Source organism: Leucopleurus acutus (genome assembly GCF_964270905.1).
Source record: "Leucopleurus acutus genome assembly, chromosome: 1".
NCBI lineage: Eukaryota > Metazoa > Chordata > Mammalia > Artiodactyla > Delphinidae > Leucopleurus > Leucopleurus acutus.
The window spans coordinates 145,133,723-145,152,485 of NC_139142.1; the positions used below are offsets into that span (position 1 = coordinate 145,133,723).

Below are 18,763 nucleotides of genomic sequence, written 5' to 3' on the forward strand. Positions count from 1 at the left end.
TTGTAGACAGCATATATACGGGTCTTGTTTTTGTATCCATTCAGCCAGTCTATGTCTTTTGGTTACAGCATTTAATCCATTTGCATTTAAGGTGGTTATCAATATGTATGTTCCTGTTACCATTTTGTTAATTGTTTTGGGTTTGTCATTTTAGGTCTTTTCCTTCTCTTGTGTTTCCTGCCTAGAGAAGTTCCTTTAGCATTTGTTGTAAAGCTGGTTTGTTGGTGCTGAATTCTCTTAGCTTTTGCTTGTCTGTAAAGGTTTTAATTTCTCTGTCGAATCTGAATGAGCTCCTTGCTGGGTAGAGTAATCTTGGTTGTAGGTTTTTCCCTTTCGTCAGTTTAAATATGTCCTGCCACTCCCTTCTGGCTTGCAGAGTGTCTGCCGAAATATCAGCTGTTAACCTTATGGGGATTCCCTTGTGTGTTATTTGTTGTTTTTCCCTTGCTGCTTTTAATATGTTTTCTTTGTATTTAATTTTTGATAGTTTGATTAATATGTATCTTGGCATGTTTGTCCTTGGATTTATCCTGTATGGGACTCTGTGCTTCCTGGACTTGATTGACTATTTCCTTTCCCATATTAGGGAAGTTTTCAACTATAATTTCTTCAAATATTTTCTCAGTCCGATTCTTTTTCTCTTCTTCTTCTGGGACCCCTATAATTCGAACGTTGGTGCGTTTAATGTTTTCCCAGAGGTCTCTGAGACTTTTCTCAATTCTTTTCATTCTTTTTTCTTTATTCTGCTCTGTGGTACTTATTTCCACTATTTTATTTTCCAGGTCATTTATCCGTTCTTCTGCCTAAGTTATTCTGCTCTTGATTCCTTCTAGAGAATTTTTAATTTCATTTATTGTGTTGTTCATCATTGTTCGTTTGCCGTTTAGTTCTTCTAGGTCCTTGTTAAACGTTTCTTGTATTTTCTCCATTTTATTTCCAAGATTTTGGGTCATCTTTACTATCATTATTCTGAATTCTTTTTCAGGTAAACTGCCTATTTCCTCCTCATTTGTTTGGTGTGGTGGGTTTTTAACTTGCTCCTTCATCTGCTGTGTGTTTCTCTGTCTTCTCATTTTGCTTAACTTTCTGAGTTTGGGGTCTCCTTTTTGCAGGCTGCAGGATCATAGTTCCCGTTGTTTTTGGTGTCTGCCTACAGTGGCTAAGGTTCGTTCAGTGTGTTGTGTAGGCTTCCTGGTGGAGGGGACTGGTGCCTGTGTTCTGGTGGATGAGGCTGGATCTTGTCTTTCTGGTGGGCAGGACCATGTCCGGTGGTGTGTTTTGTGGTGCCTGTGACCTTATTATGATACTAGGCATCCTCTTTGCTAATGGGTGGGGTTGTGTTCCTGTCTTGCTAGTTGTTTGGCATAGGTTGTCCAGCACTGTAGCTTGCTGGTCATTGAGTGGAGCTGGGTCTTAACATTGAGATGTAGATATCTGGGACAGCTTTCACTGTTTGATATTATGTGGAGCCTGCAGGTCTCTTGTAGACCAATGTCCTGAACTTGGCTCTCCCACCTCAGAGGCACAGGCCTGACACCTGGCCAGAGCACCAGGACCCTGTCAGCCACACAGCTCAGAAGAAAAGGGGAATGAAAAGGAAGAAAGAAAAATAAAATAAAATAAGTTTATTAAAAAAATCGTTAAAAGTAAAAAAAATTAAAAAGTAATTTAAAAAAAAAAGAAAGAAATAAGAGAGCAACCAAACCAAAAAACAAATCCATCAATGATAACAAGCACTAAAAACTATACCAAAAAAAAAAGGACAGACAGAAATCTAGGACAAATGGTAAAAGCAAAGCTATACAGACAAAATCACACACAGTCCGCCATCTCAGTTTTGGGATGATTCGTTGTCTATTCAGGTATTCCAGAGATGCAGGGTACAGGAAGTTGATTGTGGAGATTTAATCCCCTGCTCCTGAGGCTGCTGGGAGAAATTTCCCTTTCTCTTCTTTGTTCGCACAGCTCCTGGGGTTCAGTTTTGGATCTGGCCTCGCCTCTGCATGTACGTTGCCTGAGGGCATCTGTTCTTCGCTCAGACAGGATGAGGTTAAAGTAGCAGCTGATTAGGGGGCTCTGGCTCACTCAGGCCGGGGTGGAGGGAGGAGTACGGAATGCGAGGTGAGCCTGCCATGGCAGAGGCCAGTGTGACATTGCACCAGCCTGAGGCATGCCATGTTCTCCCAGGGAAGTAGTCCCTGGATCACAGGACCCTGGCAGTGGTGGCGTGCACAGGCTCCTGGGAGGGGAGGTGTGGATAGTGACCTGTGATTGCACACAGGCTTCTTGGTTGCTGCAACAGCAGCCTTAGCGTTTCATGCCTGTCTCTGGTGTCCGCGCTGATAGCCGCGGCTTGCGCCCATCTCTGAAGCTTGTTTAGGCAGTGCTCTGGATCCCCTCTCCTTGCGCACACTGAAACAATGGTCTCTTGCCTCTTAGGCAGTTCCAGACTTTTTCCCGGACTCCCTCCCGGCTAGCTGTGGTGCACTAGCCCCCTTCAGGCTGTGTTCATGCACCCAACCCCAGTCCTCTTCCTGGGATCTGAACTCGGAAGCCGAAGCCTCAGCTCCCAGCCCTGACCCGTCCCGGCAGGTGAGCCAACAAGCCTCTCAGGCTGGTGATTGCTGGTCAGCACTGATCCTCTGTGCGGGAATCTCTCTGCTTTGCCCTCTGCACCCCTGTTGCTGCGCTCTCCTCTGTGGCTCCGAAGCTTCCCCCCCACCAACCCCCCATCTCTGCCAGTGTAGGGGCTTCCTAGTGAGTGGAAACTTTTCCTCCTTCACAGCTCCCTCCCAGAAGTACAGGTCCCGTCCCTATTCTTTTGTCTCTGTTTTTTCTTTTTTCTTTTGCCCTACCCAGGTACGTGGGGAGTTTCTTGCCTTTTGGGAAATCTGAAGTCTTCTGCCAGTGTTCAGTAGGTGTTCTGTAGGAGTTGTTCCACATGTAGATGTATTTCTGATGTATTTGTGGGGAGGAAGGTGATCTGCACATCTTAATCCTCCGCCATCTTGAAGGTCTCCCCTGACTTAGCATATTTTTGAAGTTAATTCATGTTGTAACATGTACCAATACTTCATTCCTTTTTACTGCTGACTTAGCATATTTTTGAAGTTAATTCATGTTGTAACATGTACCAATACTTCATTCCTTTTTACTGCTGAGTAGTATTCCATTGTATGGTTGTACCACATTTTGTTTAGCTATACATCAGTTGATGGACATTTGAGTTGTTTTCTAGCTTGGGGCATTATGTATAATGTTCTAAGCATTACACTCCTATCTTTGTGTGGACCCATATTTCCATATCTCTTGGATACATTTTTGGCAAATTTATGTTTAACTTTTTAAGAAGCTTTCAGATTATTTTGCAAAGTGACTGTACCATTTTAGTCCCACCAGCAATGTATGAGAGGTCTAGTTTCTCTTTGTTATTGTCTGTCATTTTTATTATAACCATTCTAGTAGGGTGTGAAATGGTATCTCATTGTGGGTTTAATATACATTTCCCTAATGGATACTTGAAAGTTAGCCTTGAGTTTTCTTTCTTTTGTACCCTGCTCTCCCATTCTGTGGGTGTACCTATTAAGTATATCTTTAGTTCTCTCCTTTATCCTCATTCCCATTGCTTTATTTCTTCACTATTCTTGATTATTAAAATGTCCTCCAAATAGTTTTCTCTGATACCAGTCCCTCGGCAGGTTGCAATCTATTTTCCACACCACTATCAAAATGAATTTTCTAGAATGTAGATGTGATCATGCCACTTCTTTGCTAAAAACCTTACAAAGTATCCCTATTGCCTCTCAGATAGAGTCACTATTTGAACCCTGGTTATTTTACAAGATCTATTCTTACCACTCCTTCCCCCACCATCCTATCCTCTTATAAACTCACGTACACTCCACACACATACTCTGCACACATCCTGACCTGTAATCTACCTGCAGTTATCTGAATACATTAGGATTTTATTTCTTCTGTGCCTTTGATCATGCTGTCACCTCTGTCTAGAATGTTCATCCATCTCTGTTTACAAACTCTTACTCATTCTTCAAGGCTCAGCACAAATAAAACTCCCTCTTGGAATCTTTCTCTGATTCTCCTTAAGCTTTGTTTTTGTGTGTTATTATAGTGACATAAATAGGTGTCTTTTAGACTATATTTGGTTGAATTGCATGAAATTATCATTTTAAGCCCAATTATCATTTTAAGCCGAAATATGTCAGCCTACGACATTTTTGTAGTTACCTGTTTTTGTTCATGTGTCTATCATTTGTTAACAATAGCAGGCAACTTACAATATATTTGTTAATAGATGCATGAACAAATTATTCTTAAACACCATGGCTTTTATTTAGAGTGAAAAGTCAACTTGAAAAACATTAGGTCTTCTTTAGAATCATGTAACCTCAAAGGTTAAGTTTATTTGTATTGTGTGAAAAATTATTAATACCAAACCAACTGCCATGGTATGTCTCCTAATAAATACATCTTTAATATCCTGAATGAAGTCACAGATTATTATCTGTTACATACAATTTAGTAGTCATTTTCATGTTAGTGGACAGCATCATCATAGTTCCATAGTTCAAATCACATAATAAAGGTTACTGATTTTTCATAAAAATACCATTTTAAAATCGAAACACTGTAAGCTAACAAAATTTTATATATATGTGTGTGTATATATGTATGTGTGTGTATGTATAAGATTGTAACTATGTAAAATTTGCCTTTGAATGTGGAAGATAATAGTAATGAAAAGAATTGTTCTCAGAATATGAATTATATGAGATTATTTTAATATTTTCTTAAAAGAGCAAATGTATTCGTTTCCATGTTTTACATCAAACAAGGAGTCATGTCTGAATTGTGGTTTTAGAAAAGATAACCATCTGAATGGTTGGCATACTTTAGGTAATTACGTGCTGAAGAACCCCACACTTCATTTTAAACAAAATTATAGTTTTTGTCAATATTTTAAGTTATTTATGATTTTTAAACCTCATAGCTTCCCTTAATGCATGTATTACAGCTTTGTTATAGTTTGCAGATGGTTATATTGCCATCAGTATTAGTCATGTTCAGTGATTATATTCACTTCATATTGCACATGGCATTGTACACGTGCTGTATTATAAATATTACCTTCTTTCAGTTTTATAAGTACTTCAAATCACCATTTGTATAAACGTTACGCGTTTTGTAAGGAAATTCCTTTTTTTAAAAAACCCCAGGGAACACTTGTCCACTAAATCCATATTCAAATTCCTTTTCTTCACAAAGTTGTACAACACTTTGGAATTATTCAGACATGCAGAGATAAATTAGCAGTCTAAAGAATGTGGTTTACTTTATAAGTTAAAGAATTGGACAGTGATTTGAGAGCTCAGCTTTTAGTACAACTTCTTTTCTAAATAAAATTCTGCTCCATTTGCAACTCTGAACATGTGGACTGAAAGGGGTGGTTCCCTTGGCTGGAGCCTGACCTCTGTGCACACCTTGGTCTTTGTCTCCACTGCGCCCACACTGCACACTGCAGCCATATAAATCAGATTTTTGACGTGTTATAAAGGGCAAGGCACAGCTGCTGCAGACTGCATTGTTCAAAAACTTTTGAAGCGCTGCATATCCAACAAAATTTATTGTTTGTACGAATGTGAGTTTTTACTGAGGTAAGCCTTGTTTCTTTAGAAAAAGAAACTCATATGATGAGACAGTGATTATTTCAAATTAAATAGGTTTAACTTCTGTCTTTCTTTCTCTCATTGCTTGTCTGTTTAAGAAAGAGTGACTGGCTTTGAGAGAAGGCCTTGATTATTACACCTGTGTTAATAGGAAGTTGTTGATTGAGACTTCTGTTACAAAGTCTTTCTGCTTAAGTCAGGAGTGAGTCTCTGTTATAAAAAGAAATTGAGAGCATGTAATCATAATGTAAGTATAAATCTGTCATCTTTTCAACTGTATTTTGTAATTCCTTTGTTTCTGTTACAGCAGATAACTTCATATATAGCTACTTTGCTTTGCTAGATGCCAGATACTTTTTAAAAGGCATTTGTATATTGGTAAATGTAGTGCAATCTACAGTAAATTTGAAAGTACTTTTATAAAATTTTTAAAGTTTCTATAGAAATGCAGACCTTTTAAATGCAGTTCGTTTTTTCTATAGTGTGTTTTTTGGCCATTTTTAATAAACTGAAAAATAGAAAGTTGTTCTGTTAAAGTCAAATTAGAAATAGGCTTTATGAAAAAGTTGAAAAGTCAATTCAGGTTATTCAGTTTCACTTACTGACTCATATCTTTCATATATAATCTCATATAGTATACTACTAATTTAACAATGTTTATTAAAACTCAAACATTAGACGTTTCTTCAAAGAGAGATTTAAGAGTACATTATATTATTTAGGCCATGATTTGTATCTGGTGCATTTATACTGCTTGTTGATCTTTTAGTTTTATCTGTTCAGATTTTTAATTGATATGTGATAAGTATCTAAAAAAATAGATGCTCTAACCAAAGAATTTTGTCCCTAGCCTTTAAATGTCTTAATTATTTTCATCGTTTAAAAGAATATTACTGTTACAATATTTGACATTTTATAATGCTCTCAAAAGAAGATAATTTTTCCTAAATTGTTAATTTTAGGTGCTGTTTTTCAACCCTAAACTTTTGACCAAGAATGAAACTATTTAAAAATTAAGATGCCAACAGGTAATTTCTTGTAAGTTTATACTTTTGTCAATGTGTGTCACATAGAAATAGAACCAAACAACAAATGTATAGACTATATTTTTCCCCATCTAAAATTGTCCTAGAAATATGGAATACCTTGGTTTTGAAAGACCTTCCTTTATAACATGAAACTATTTTATTTTAGACCTATATTTTATCACTTTTTACAAGCTGACAAATTCTGGCTTACTCTAAATGTGATAACAACTTTACAAATAAGTAAATGAAATCAGAATAAAAATAGATTCAGAGATAGTGATTCAGGTTAGATGAGTATTCTTTACTGATAAAATAGCAAGTGCTGAGTCATGACTGGTTGTAATCTTATTAAAAACAAGGACATTAATATCAGCCACAGGAAGCATTCTGTGATGAAGTTGACACTCCACCCTCAGTGGAGAAACCCTATGTGATGACTTCCATGATTCTAGCATAATGTAATGTCAGCTGGGATTTTATTTGTTAGCCAAATTATTCCTGAAGAGTTGTAAGAATTATCTTATTAAAAGTTGTTTGGTTGTAAAGAAGCATGACATTGTGTAAAAAAGAAAAAATCTAAAAGATTAGTTCTGGTTGGTTTACTTTCTTCTTTTCCACTTAAATTCTTTATAGTTCTGTTTTCCTCTTTACATTTTTATACTTTTATAATTGTAATGTGATGGTGAAACAGAATCTTCTCAATTCTAAAGTAAAAGGAAAGTTTTAAAATTTCAAATTCTGATAGTGAAGACATCTGGTTCTACAGCAGTTATATCTTAAGGGTATTGATATCTTAGTGGCAAATAAATGCTAGATAACTTTTTAAAATTAGTATGCTATTTTTTTAAATGCTAAATTGGAATAATGCCATTTTCTTCTTCACAATAGATTCTATGTCACTTTCTGGACAGAACCAATCAGGAACCAACAAAGTGCGATTTTAAAGCAATGTGATTCCCCCTTCAGGACCAAAAGATAAATCATTCAGCAATTTGCTTTTCTAATCATAAATAGTAGTATACAGTAGTATAATGACTCAATAAATTCTACTATGTTATTTCTAAATTTTTCTATCTGATGGTTTTGGTGGGATTTTTGTTTTTAATGGTGGAGGAGGAGGTAGAGGCTGGAAGGAAGGAGAGGTACCAAGAGAGAAAGGGAAGGCAAAGAGAGAAAGAACATAAAGGAAAGGTCAAAGATAAAGAAGGTCAAAGATAAAGATAAGATAGATAAAGATAGATAAGATAGATAGAGATAGATAAGATAGATAAAGATAAAGAAGGATGGAGAAAGAGGAGGAGAGAAAGGAAGCAAGAGAGAAATGGAGGTTTATTTTCTTAATATTCTGAAAATTTTTGCTATTTATCAGATGATGACTCAGGTTTTCAATAGTTACTAGTTATTACCTAAAATTCCCTTGCAAACCAAAACCTAATAAGATTATATTTTTGTTTTTTTGATGTTAAAATTGTCATATGTAGAAATATTTAAAGATGATTTTGGACATCAGAATTTATTTAATAATCTAATTTTTTTCCCACAACAATTTCAGACTTTAATGTATTTGAGACCTTAAAGGAAAGATAGGAATCTAAATATACACTTGGGACAGAAAAACTCTAAGCAAAGCTGCAGAATCTGTGTACTAAATGAGAAAAGCCACTATTTATTTTAAGATCATAATGTCCTCCCTTTAATCTATTATCGAGATTCCCTATTTCTGTAATATAGCTTTTAACTCCATTATAATTAATGACCATATCTTCAAGACAGATTAATTTTTTTCCTCAAAGGGATAGAAGTCCCTGCTTATCAAATAAGGAATAAGATTAAGTCCTTCATTTTAAGAAACAATTCTTCATTCTAATTTTTAGAATTACTACTTCAGTATAAGATACTTGGTCCTTTTCCTTATTTTATTAGAAAAACTATAATTTGTTTTTCTCCATTTTATTTATGTATATGTTTTAGATCATGAAGAGCCCTGTGGTCCCAGTCATAGGTCATTTTGCCTGAATGGAGGGATTTGTTATGTGATACCTACTATTCCCAGCCCATTTTGTAGGTGAGTGAAATGGACTGGGGGAGAGGGTGATTTTATTTTTTATCATCTACTAACTTCTTTGAGAAGTGATAAATATTGAACAAAGAGTATAAGATGAAAAAGTGTGAGGAACAATCTTCATATTTATGTAGAACAAAATTATGGTTTTAAAATAAAAACAAAGCAAAGTGGCAAATCACAATCTCAAAAGTGTTTATTTTGAAAATTGGTAGTGGTAGCTTCAAGCCTATTCAGATTTTTTAAGCCATTTTAGTGAACTCTCTATGATTTTAGCAATTTAGGGAAGACAGTCTATACCTATTACTGTCAAAACAGCTATAGAATTCACTAATGTAAGAAAAGCAACATGAGATATTTTGCTTTGATTTAGAATACATGATAACTGGGTTGGTACCAAAACTTCATTTGATATATTAAAAAGAAAATGAAGAGTTAAGTTTTTCTAATGGTAGCAGCAAATTTTAAAAAGAAGGGTATCTTAGCCATTATTGTTTTAAAATAATATTATTCACTTTGGGAGTATCGTTATAGCCAGTGATCAATAAAAGACTTGAAAATAGTACTTGTGTAGCTGGCTTTGTGTGAGTTTGGTTGAACAGGATTTAAGGGGGTTATAATAAACCTCTTTTAATATGTGAACGAAAAACATAGCACTACCAATAATGTCCACAGATTTTAGCAGAGCTAACATCTAAAGATACTTTGTAGCATGTGCATCAATTACTCTGTTTTTGTTACTTAACTGAAATGTGAGAGGTATAGAATCTAGATATAAGATCTTACTAAAGGATAGGAAAGTAAAATTCACAGGAAAAGTGAAAGATGCTGGGATTTAGTGTGGAGGAGGAGAGGCAGAGAAATAACCTTATAATTATCTCAGGAAGTTTTTAGTTTTCATAGAGGGAATAGTGAGTGACTGTTTTTAAAAATAGGCATTTTTTCCTCTCAGGTAAAAAAGGAAGGGGATAAAGGAACAAATTAGCAATTATTTCTTACCCACCAGGAGCTTCTACGTTATTTTACATTTTTAAATCCATTTACTGAGATATAATTTATGTATGACAAACTACATTCATATTTATTTATTTATTTATTTATTTATTTATTTGTGGCTGCATTGGGTCTTTGTTGCTATGCACTGGCTGTCTCTAGTTCTGGCAAGCGGGGGCTACTCTTTGTTGCGGTGCGTGGGCTTCTCATTGCAGTGGCTTCTCTTGTTGCAGAGCACTGGCTCTAGGTTCACGGGCTTCAGTAGTTGTGGCTCGTGGGCTCAGTAGTTGTGGCTCGCGGGCTCTAGAGCACAGGCTCAGTAGTTGTGGCGCACGGGCTTAGTTGCTCTGCGGCATGTGGGATCTTCCTGGACCAGGGCTCAAACCCATGTCCCCTGCATTGGCAGGCAGATTCTTAACCACTGCGCCACCAGGGAAGTCCCTACGTTCATTTTAAGTGCATAATTGATGAATTTTGACAAATGTTTAGACCTGTGAAACCACCACCACCACAAAATACAGAACATTTCTATTATCCCCCCAAATTTCTTTACTGACCATATTCTTTATTTACATTTTCATATTTCATTCTCAGAAAAACCTTAGAGAAAAGCAGGAGAGGAGACCTAAGGAAACAGAAAAATAAAGGGAAAATGAAAAATTAACTGACTTGCCAAAAGTCATACAACTAGGAAAAAATTAAAGAAATGGCCTATGAGTATAACTCCCAGGGTTCACTTAATCTTATGATATATTCATTCTGGATTCTTTATAAGGGGATATGGCATGTGGCATTCATAGAACAAAACCAAAATGCTTACCAGAAAAAATAAATTTAATAATTAAAAAAATAGTAACATTTTGTGTCTTGATCTTGGTGTAGCTATATGGGTGAAAAGGCTATCCTTTCTCTGTTGAATTGCCTTTGCATCTTTGTCAAAAATTAATTGACCATATATGTGTGGGTCTACTTCTGGGCTATTCTAAATCACTGATCTGTATTTCTGTCTTTTACCAATAACAAATAGTCTCAATAACTGTAGCTTTGTAATAAGTGAAGTCAGGCATTGTGAGTCCTTAACTTTGGTCTTCAGTTCATTGATCTTCAGCCTTCTTTTTAACAGAAGTATTTAATGTTAAAATTTTCCAAATACATTTTAACTCCTTCCTACAAATTTTATAGCCTGTTGTTCAGTACTAAGTTTAAAATTTTTTCCATTATGATTTCCTCTTTAACGTATGGGTTTTTTTTTTGGTTATCCTTTAAGATTTTATCTAATTTAATTGCATTGTAGTCAGAGTATGTGTTCTGTTAAGCTGTATACTTAATACTTGTCTGTATCCTAAATAAATGTCTGTTATGCTGCAGTGAATAAGTTGAAAGAAAGAGTTCAGAGTACTGAAATTTGGAGAATCATTGTAATGGGAAGAAATCTAGAGTCTTAGTTCAGGCTACTATAGCAAAATATCATAGACTGGGTGGCTTATAAACAACAGAAATTTATTACTCACAATTCTAAAGGCCAGAAGTCTGAGATTAGGGTGCCAGCCTGGTTGGGTTCTGGTGAGTGCCTGCTTCCTGGTTTGCAGATGTACCTGGGTAGAACTTTTGACTGGCAGATTTATTTTCTGGAAGAGCTAGTAAGGAGCCAGCTATGACTGCAGAGACAACATATGACAGAATGAGGAGTACCTTCTTCTAGATGTAAGCAAATTACAAACCACAGGCCAGATCGTTTTTGTATGACCCTCAAGCTAAGAGTATTTTTCTTGCTTTTTAAAGCGTTGTAAAAAACACATGCAAAAATACGGAAGATTATGCCATACATGGCAGGAAGAGAGAGCTTTCTAGAGCCTCTTTGGACTTTCTTTCAAACCAGCCTCCTCTCATTTTTCTTTATCTACTTTCTTTATTTGGTGATTGAGCACAGTGATTTTCTTTTTTTAAGCTAATATTTTAAAGTTGAGGACTACATGACATCAGTTCGTTAGTGTTTGTTGAGATTTGCTCTGGAGCCTGGTTCATGTACAATATTTTAAATGGTCTGTGTCTCCTAGAGAAGAATGTATATTCTTTAATTGACAGATACAGGGTTTTATATATGTACCTTAGATCAAGCTTGTTATAATGTGCTGTTCAAATCTTACATATCCTTACTAATTTTCAATCTTCTTGATTTATCAATAACTGAAGAGTTATGTCAAAATTTCTCACTGTTTTTGGATCTTTAATATCACAATTTCTGTTAATTTTTGCTGAAAATATTTTGAGGCAATGTTATTAAGTCTATATTAATTTAGAATGGTTATGTCTTCTGGTGAGGTATCCCTTTTTATCATGATACAGTGACCTTCTTTATCTCTAATGTTTTTTGCCTTAAAATCTATTTATCTGACATTAAGGTAGCTATACTAGCTTTCATTTTTCAGTATTTGACTAATACACTTTTTTCTTCCAATTTTTCAATGTGTGTCTGTAAATACATACAGTTAGTTGAACTTTACCTTTTCTGTCTTTATTGAAATGATTTTTATTTTTCCACCCTACATTCTATTTATTTTCATTGATATGTCTTGAAATTAATTAGTTGTGTCTGTCTTTTTTTAATGAAAAGAATAGAAAAAATATTAGAATAAATAATGTATAATGAGTGTATTATTTGTGAAAGTTGTGCTTCAGGTGTGTGTGTGTGCATGTGTTTGGAGTCATGTCTATTATTATTTTTTTGATTCAGTGGCTCAATATTTTTTTTTAATTGGAGTATAGTTGATTTACAATGTTGTGTTACTTTCTGCTGTACAGCACAGTGAATCAGTTATACATATACATATATCCACTTATAGTATTTAGTGGAGTTCCCTGTGTTATACAGTAAGTCCTTATTAATTATCTGTTTTATGTATAGTAGTGTGTATATGTCAATCCCAATCTCCCAATTTATCCCTCCTCCTCTTTCCCCCCTGGTAACCATAAGATTGTTTTCTACATCTGTGACTCTATTTCTGTTTTGTAAATAAGTTCATTTGTACCAACATCTAATTATTTACAAAGTCCTGGATTAAATGGAATTTATCCTTACTTCTGTATCTCTTTGCTCTTTCCTTAGTATTGTTTCTCTCCTGAGGTATTGCAGTAGCCTTCTTTCTTCTATCCTAGTCTCATTCACAATACTGCTGTAGTTGTCTTTGTCTTTTCTGTTCACAAAATATTTCAAAGGATACAGTGTATCTCCAAATTTCTTAGCCTGGCATTCAAAGCTTTTCATCATATTGGTCTGTTCTGTTGACATCCTCTCCTATAACTTCTTCATACATACCTTGAGTTCTAAACATGCTGAACAATGTGAAGGTTCCCAAAGATGCTAAGCCTGATTCCATGCTTTGGCATATGTCAGTTTGCCTGCCTGAAACGACTTTCCTCCCTTGTCTTTGAAGAGAGCTAATTTATCACTTCTGTGGAGCCTTCTTTGTCTTAACCAGGCAGTTTCATGGGCTCTTTCTTTTGTACCCCATAATACCTTGTGCATTTCATGCATACCTTTATTATGCCACTGATTAATATCTTAACTGTTTATTTACTGCCTTCCTCAAAATTGTGAATGCCTTGAGGGCAGAGATTTGCCATCTTTCTGCTTTTTCTGCCTAGCAAAATAAATAAATGAATAAATAAGTATAATGAAGGAAGGAAAGGAACAAATTATACCTATGTATTGCTGCAAATAATTACAGAAAACTCAAATTTTAAATTGTTTAGTAAAATGTACTGTGTTATATTAGCATTACAAGATGAGTATATAATTTTTATGCAGTGATTATGGGTGGGTTTTTTTACACCTTTTTTGTGGTTTTCAGTATATTTCATATAAAAAAGAAAATGAAGCACTATAAATGGCAGTATAAATATATTTTACATACTATTTATTAACTGAAGTTGTGAATTTTCCTTTATGAAAGTATGATTCTTATTCATCATAACACTTAATTTAAAGGTTTAGGTGAATTCTAGTATTTTTTGAATTATTTTTTATTGTAGTAAAAGATAGATAACATAAAACTTACCATTATGACCATTTTTAAGTGTATAGTTCAGTGACATTAAGTACATTCACATTGTTATGCAACCATCACCACTATCCATCTCCAGAACTTTTTCATCATATCCTAAATGGAAATTTGTACCCATTAAACAATAACCTCCCATTTCCCCTCTTTCCAGCGCTGGTAAGCATTGTTCGACTTTGTGCTCTATGAATTTGACTATCCTAGGTTCCTCAAATAAGTGGAAACATAACAATACTTAGCTTGTGTGTCTGTCTTATTTTACTTAGCATAATGACTTCAGGGTTCTTCCATTATAGCATAGTGTAGAATTTCCTTCCTTTTTAAAGATTAATGACATTCCATTGTATGTATGTAACATATTTTGTTTATCCACTCATCCACTGGGGGACATTTGGGTTGTTTTTAACCTCTTGGCTATTCTGAATAATGCTGCTATGAACACAGGTATACAAATATCTCTTCAAGAACCTGCTTTCAGTTCTTTTGAGTATATAACCAGGAGTGGGATTGTATGGTAATTCTATGTTTAATTTTTGAGGCACTGCCTTGCTGTTTTCTACAGTGGCTGCACCGTGTTACATTCCTACTAGCAATGCACAAAAGTTCCAATTTCTCCACATCTTTGTGAACACTTGTTATTTTCTGTTTTTTTGATAATAGCCTAATGGATGTGAAGCAGTATCTCATTGTGGTTTATTTTATTTTTTAAATTTTTGGCTGCGTTGGGTCTTCGTTGCTGCGCCCGAGCTGTCTCTAGTTGTGACGAGCGGGGACTACTCTTTGTTGCAGTGTACAGACTTCTCATTGTGGTGGCTTCTCTTGTTGCAGAGCACGGGCTCTAGGCACGTGGGCCTCAGTAGTTGCAGCAGACGGGCTCAGTAGTTGTGGCTCGCGGGCTCCTCGCGGGCTCTAGAACACAGCCTAAGTAGTTGTGGCACATGGGCTTAGTTGATCCGCGGCATGTGGGATCTTCCCAGACCAGGGCTCAAACCCATGTCCCCTGCATTGGCAGGTGGATTCTTAACCACTGCGCCACCAGGGAAGTCCATCATAGCAGTTTTTGTTTTTTTTTTTTACATCTTTATTGGAGTATAATTGCTTTACAATGGTGTGTTAGTTTCTGCTTTATAACAAAGTGAATCAGTTATACATATACATATGTTCCCATATCTCTTCCCTTTTGCGTCTCCCTCCCTCCCACCCTCCCTATCCCACCCCTCTAGGCGGTCACAAAGCACCGAGCTGATCTCCCTGTGCTATGCGGCTGCTTCCCACTAGCTATCTACCTTACATTTGGTAGTGTATATATGTCCGTGACACTCTCTCGCTTTGTCACAGCTTACCCTTTCCTTTCCCCATATCCTCAAGTCAACTCTCTAGTAGGTCTGTGTCTTTATTCCTGTCTTAACCCTAGGTTCTTCATGACATTTTTTTTTCTTAAATGCCATATATATGTGTTACCATACGGTATTTCTCTTTCTCTTTCTGACTTACTTCACTCTGTATGACACACTCTAGGTCCATCCACCTCAATACAAATAGCTCAATTTCGTTACTTTTTATGGCTCAGTAATATTCCATTGTATATATGTGCCACATCTTCTTTATCCATTCATCCGTTGATAGACACTTAGGTTGTTTCCATCTCCGGGCTATTGTAAATAGAGCTGCAATGAATATTTTGGTACTTGACTCTTTTTGAATTATGGTTTTCTCAGGGTATATGCCCAGTAGTGGGATTACTGGGTCATATGGTATTTCTATTTTTAGTTTTTTAAGGAACCTCCATACTGTTCTCCATAGTGGCTGTACCAATTCACATTCCCACCAGCAGTGCAAGAGTGTTCCCTTTTCTCCACACCCTCTCCAGCATTTATTGTTTCTAGATTTTTTGATAATGGCCACTCTGACTGGTGTGAGATGATATCTCATTGTAATTTTGATCTGCATTTCTCTAATGATTAATGACGTTGAGCATCCTTTCATGTGTTTGTTGGCAGTCTGTATATCTTCCTTGGAGAAATGTCTATTTAGGTCTTCTGCCCATTTTTGGATTGGGTTGTTTGTTTTTTGTTATTGAGCTGCATGAGCTGCTTATAAATTTTGGAGATTAATCCTTTGTCAGTTGCTTCATTTGCCAATATTTTCTCCCATTCTGAGGGCTGTCATTTGGTCTTGTTTATGGTTTCCTTTGCTGTGCAAAAGCTTTGAAGTTTCATTAGGTCCCATTTGTTTATTTTTGTTTTTATTTCCATTTCTCTAGGAGTGGGTCAAAAAGGATCTTGCTGTGATTTATGTCATAGAATGTTCTGCCTATGTTTTCCTCTAAGAGTTTGATAGTTTCTGGCCTTACATTTAGGTCTTTAATCCATTTTGAGTTTATTTTTGTGTATGGTGTTAGGGAGTGATCTAATCTCATACTTTTACATGTACCTGTCCAGTTTTCCCAGCACCACTTATGGAAGAGGCTGTCCTTTCACCACTGTACATTCCTGCCTCCTTTATCAAAGATAAGGTGACCATATGTGCATGGGTTTGTCTCTGTGCTTTCTATCCTGTTCCATTGATCTATCTTTCTGTTTTAGTGCCAGTACCATACTGTCTTGATTACTGTAGCTTTGTAGTATAGTCTGAAGTCAGGAAGCCTGATTCCTCCAGCTCCGTTTTTCGTTCTCAAGCTTGCTTTGGCTATTCGGGGTCTTTTGTGTTTCCATACAAATTGTGAACTTTTTTGTTCTATTTCTGTGAAAAATGCCAGTGGTAGTTTGATAGGGATTGCATTGAATCTGTAGATTGCTTTGGGTAGTAGAGTCATTTTCACAATGTTGATTCTTCCAATCCAAGAACATGGTATATCTCTCCATCTATTTGTATCATCTTTAATTTCTTTCATCAGTGTCTTATAATTTTCTGCATACAGTTCTTTTGTCTCCTTAGGTAGGTTTATTCCTAGATATTTTATTCTTTTTGTTGCAATGGTAAATGGGAGTGTTTTCGTGATTTCACTTTCAGATATTTCATCATTAGTGTATAGGAAAGCCAGAGATTTCTGTGCATTAATTTTGTATTCTGCTACTTTACCAAATTCATTGATTAGCTCTAGTAGTTTTCTGGTAGCATCTTTAGGATTCTCTATGTACAGTATCATGTCATCTGCAAACAGTGACAGCTTTACTTCTTCTTTTCCAATTTAGATTCCTTTTCTTCTCTGATTGCTGTGGCTAAAACTTCCAAAACTATGTTGAATAAGAGTGGTGAGAGTGGGCAACCTTGTCGTGTTCCTGATCTTAGTGGAAATGCTTTCAGTTTTTCACCATTGAGGACGATGTTGGCTGTGGCTTTTTCATATATGTCCTTTATTTTGTTGAGGAAAGTTCCCTCTGTGCTTCCTTTCTAGAGGGTTTTTATCCTAAATGGGTGTTGAATTTTGTCGAAAGCTTTCTCTGCATCTATTGAGATGATCATATGGTTTTTCTCCTTCAATTTGTTAATATGGTGTATCACGTTGATTGATTTGCGTATATTGAAGAATCCTTGCATTCCTGGAATAAACCCCACTTGATCATGTTGTATGATCCTTTTACTGTGCTGTTGGATTCTGTTTGCTAGTATTTTGTTGAGGATTTTTCCATCTATTTTCATCAGTGATATTGGCCTGTAGTTTTCTTTCTTTGTGACATCCTTCTCTGGTTTTGGTATCAAGGTGATGGTGGCCTCATAGAATGAGTTTGGGAGTGTTCCTCCCTCTGCTATATTTTGGAAGAGTTTGATAAGGATAGGTGTTAGCTCTTCTCTAAATGTTTAATAGAATTCACCTGTGAAGCCATCTGCTCCTGGGCTTTTGTTTGTTGGAAAATTTTTAATCGCAGTTTTAATTTCAGTGCTTGTGATTGGTCTGTTCATATTTTCTATTTCTTCCTAATTCAGTCTTGGCAGGTTGTGCATTTCTTAGAATTTGTCCATTTCTTCCAGGTTGTCCATTTTATTGGCATATAGTTGCTTGTACTAATCTCTCATGATCTTTTGTATTTCTGCAGTGTCAGTTGTTACTTCTCCTTTTTCATTTCTAATTCTATTGATTTGTCTTCTCGCTTTTTTTCCTGATGAGTCTGGCTAATGATTTAACAATTTTGTTTATCTTCTCAAAGAACCAGCTTGTAATTTTATTGGTCTTTGCTATCATTTCCTTCATTTCTTTTTCATTTATTTCTGATCTGATCTTTATGATTTCTTTCCTTCTGCTAACCTTGGGTTTTTTTTTGTTCTTCCTTCTCTAATCGCTTTAGGTGCAAGGTTAGGTTGTTTATTCGAGATGTTTCCTGTTTCTTAAGGTAGGATTGTATTGCTATAAACTTCCCTCTTAGAACTGCTTTTGCTGCATCCCATAGGTTTGGATCGTCGTGTCTCCATTGTCATTTGTTTCTAGATATTTTTTTATTTCCTCTTTGATTTCTTCAGTGATCACTTCATTATTAAGTAGTGTACTGTTTAGCCTCCCTGTGTTTGTATTCCTTACAGATCTTTTCCTGTAATTGATATCTAGTCTCATAGCATTGTGGTTGGAAAAGATACTTGATACAATTTCAGTTTTCTTAAATTTACCAAGGCTTGATTTGTGACCCAAGATATGATCTATCCTGGAGAATGTTCGATGAGCGCTTGAGAAAAATGTGTATTCTGTTTCTGGATGGAATGTCCTATAAATATCAATTAAGTCCATCTTGTTTAATGTACCCTTTACAGCTTGTGTGTCCTTATTTATTTTCATTTTGGATGATCTGTCCATTGATGAAAGTGGGGTGTTAAAGTTCCCTACTATGATTGTGTTACTGTTGATTTCCCCTTTTATGGCTGTTAGCATTTGCTTTATGTATTGAGGTGCTCCTATGTTGAGTGCATAAATATTTAGAATTGTTATGTCTTCTTCTGGGA

At 35.7% G+C, this 18,763-nt stretch overlaps 1 protein-coding gene across 1 annotated transcript in view; it reads left to right on the plus strand.

Annotated features, from left to right (window-relative positions):
- Positions 1-2,114: 2,114 nt before the first annotated feature.
- The window catches only part of NRG4 (neuregulin 4), a gene marked incomplete at its 5' end in the record, with an annotated part of 88,323 nt that continues 71,674 nt past the window's right edge, over positions 2,115-18,763 (plus strand). The window contains 2 exons of the mRNA XM_082837354.1: positions 2,115-2,121; positions 8,687-8,780. Of these exons, the coding sequence (XP_082693480.1) occupies positions 2,115-2,121; positions 8,687-8,780 (101 nt within the window). The remainder of the gene's footprint in view (positions 2,122-8,686; positions 8,781-18,763) is intronic.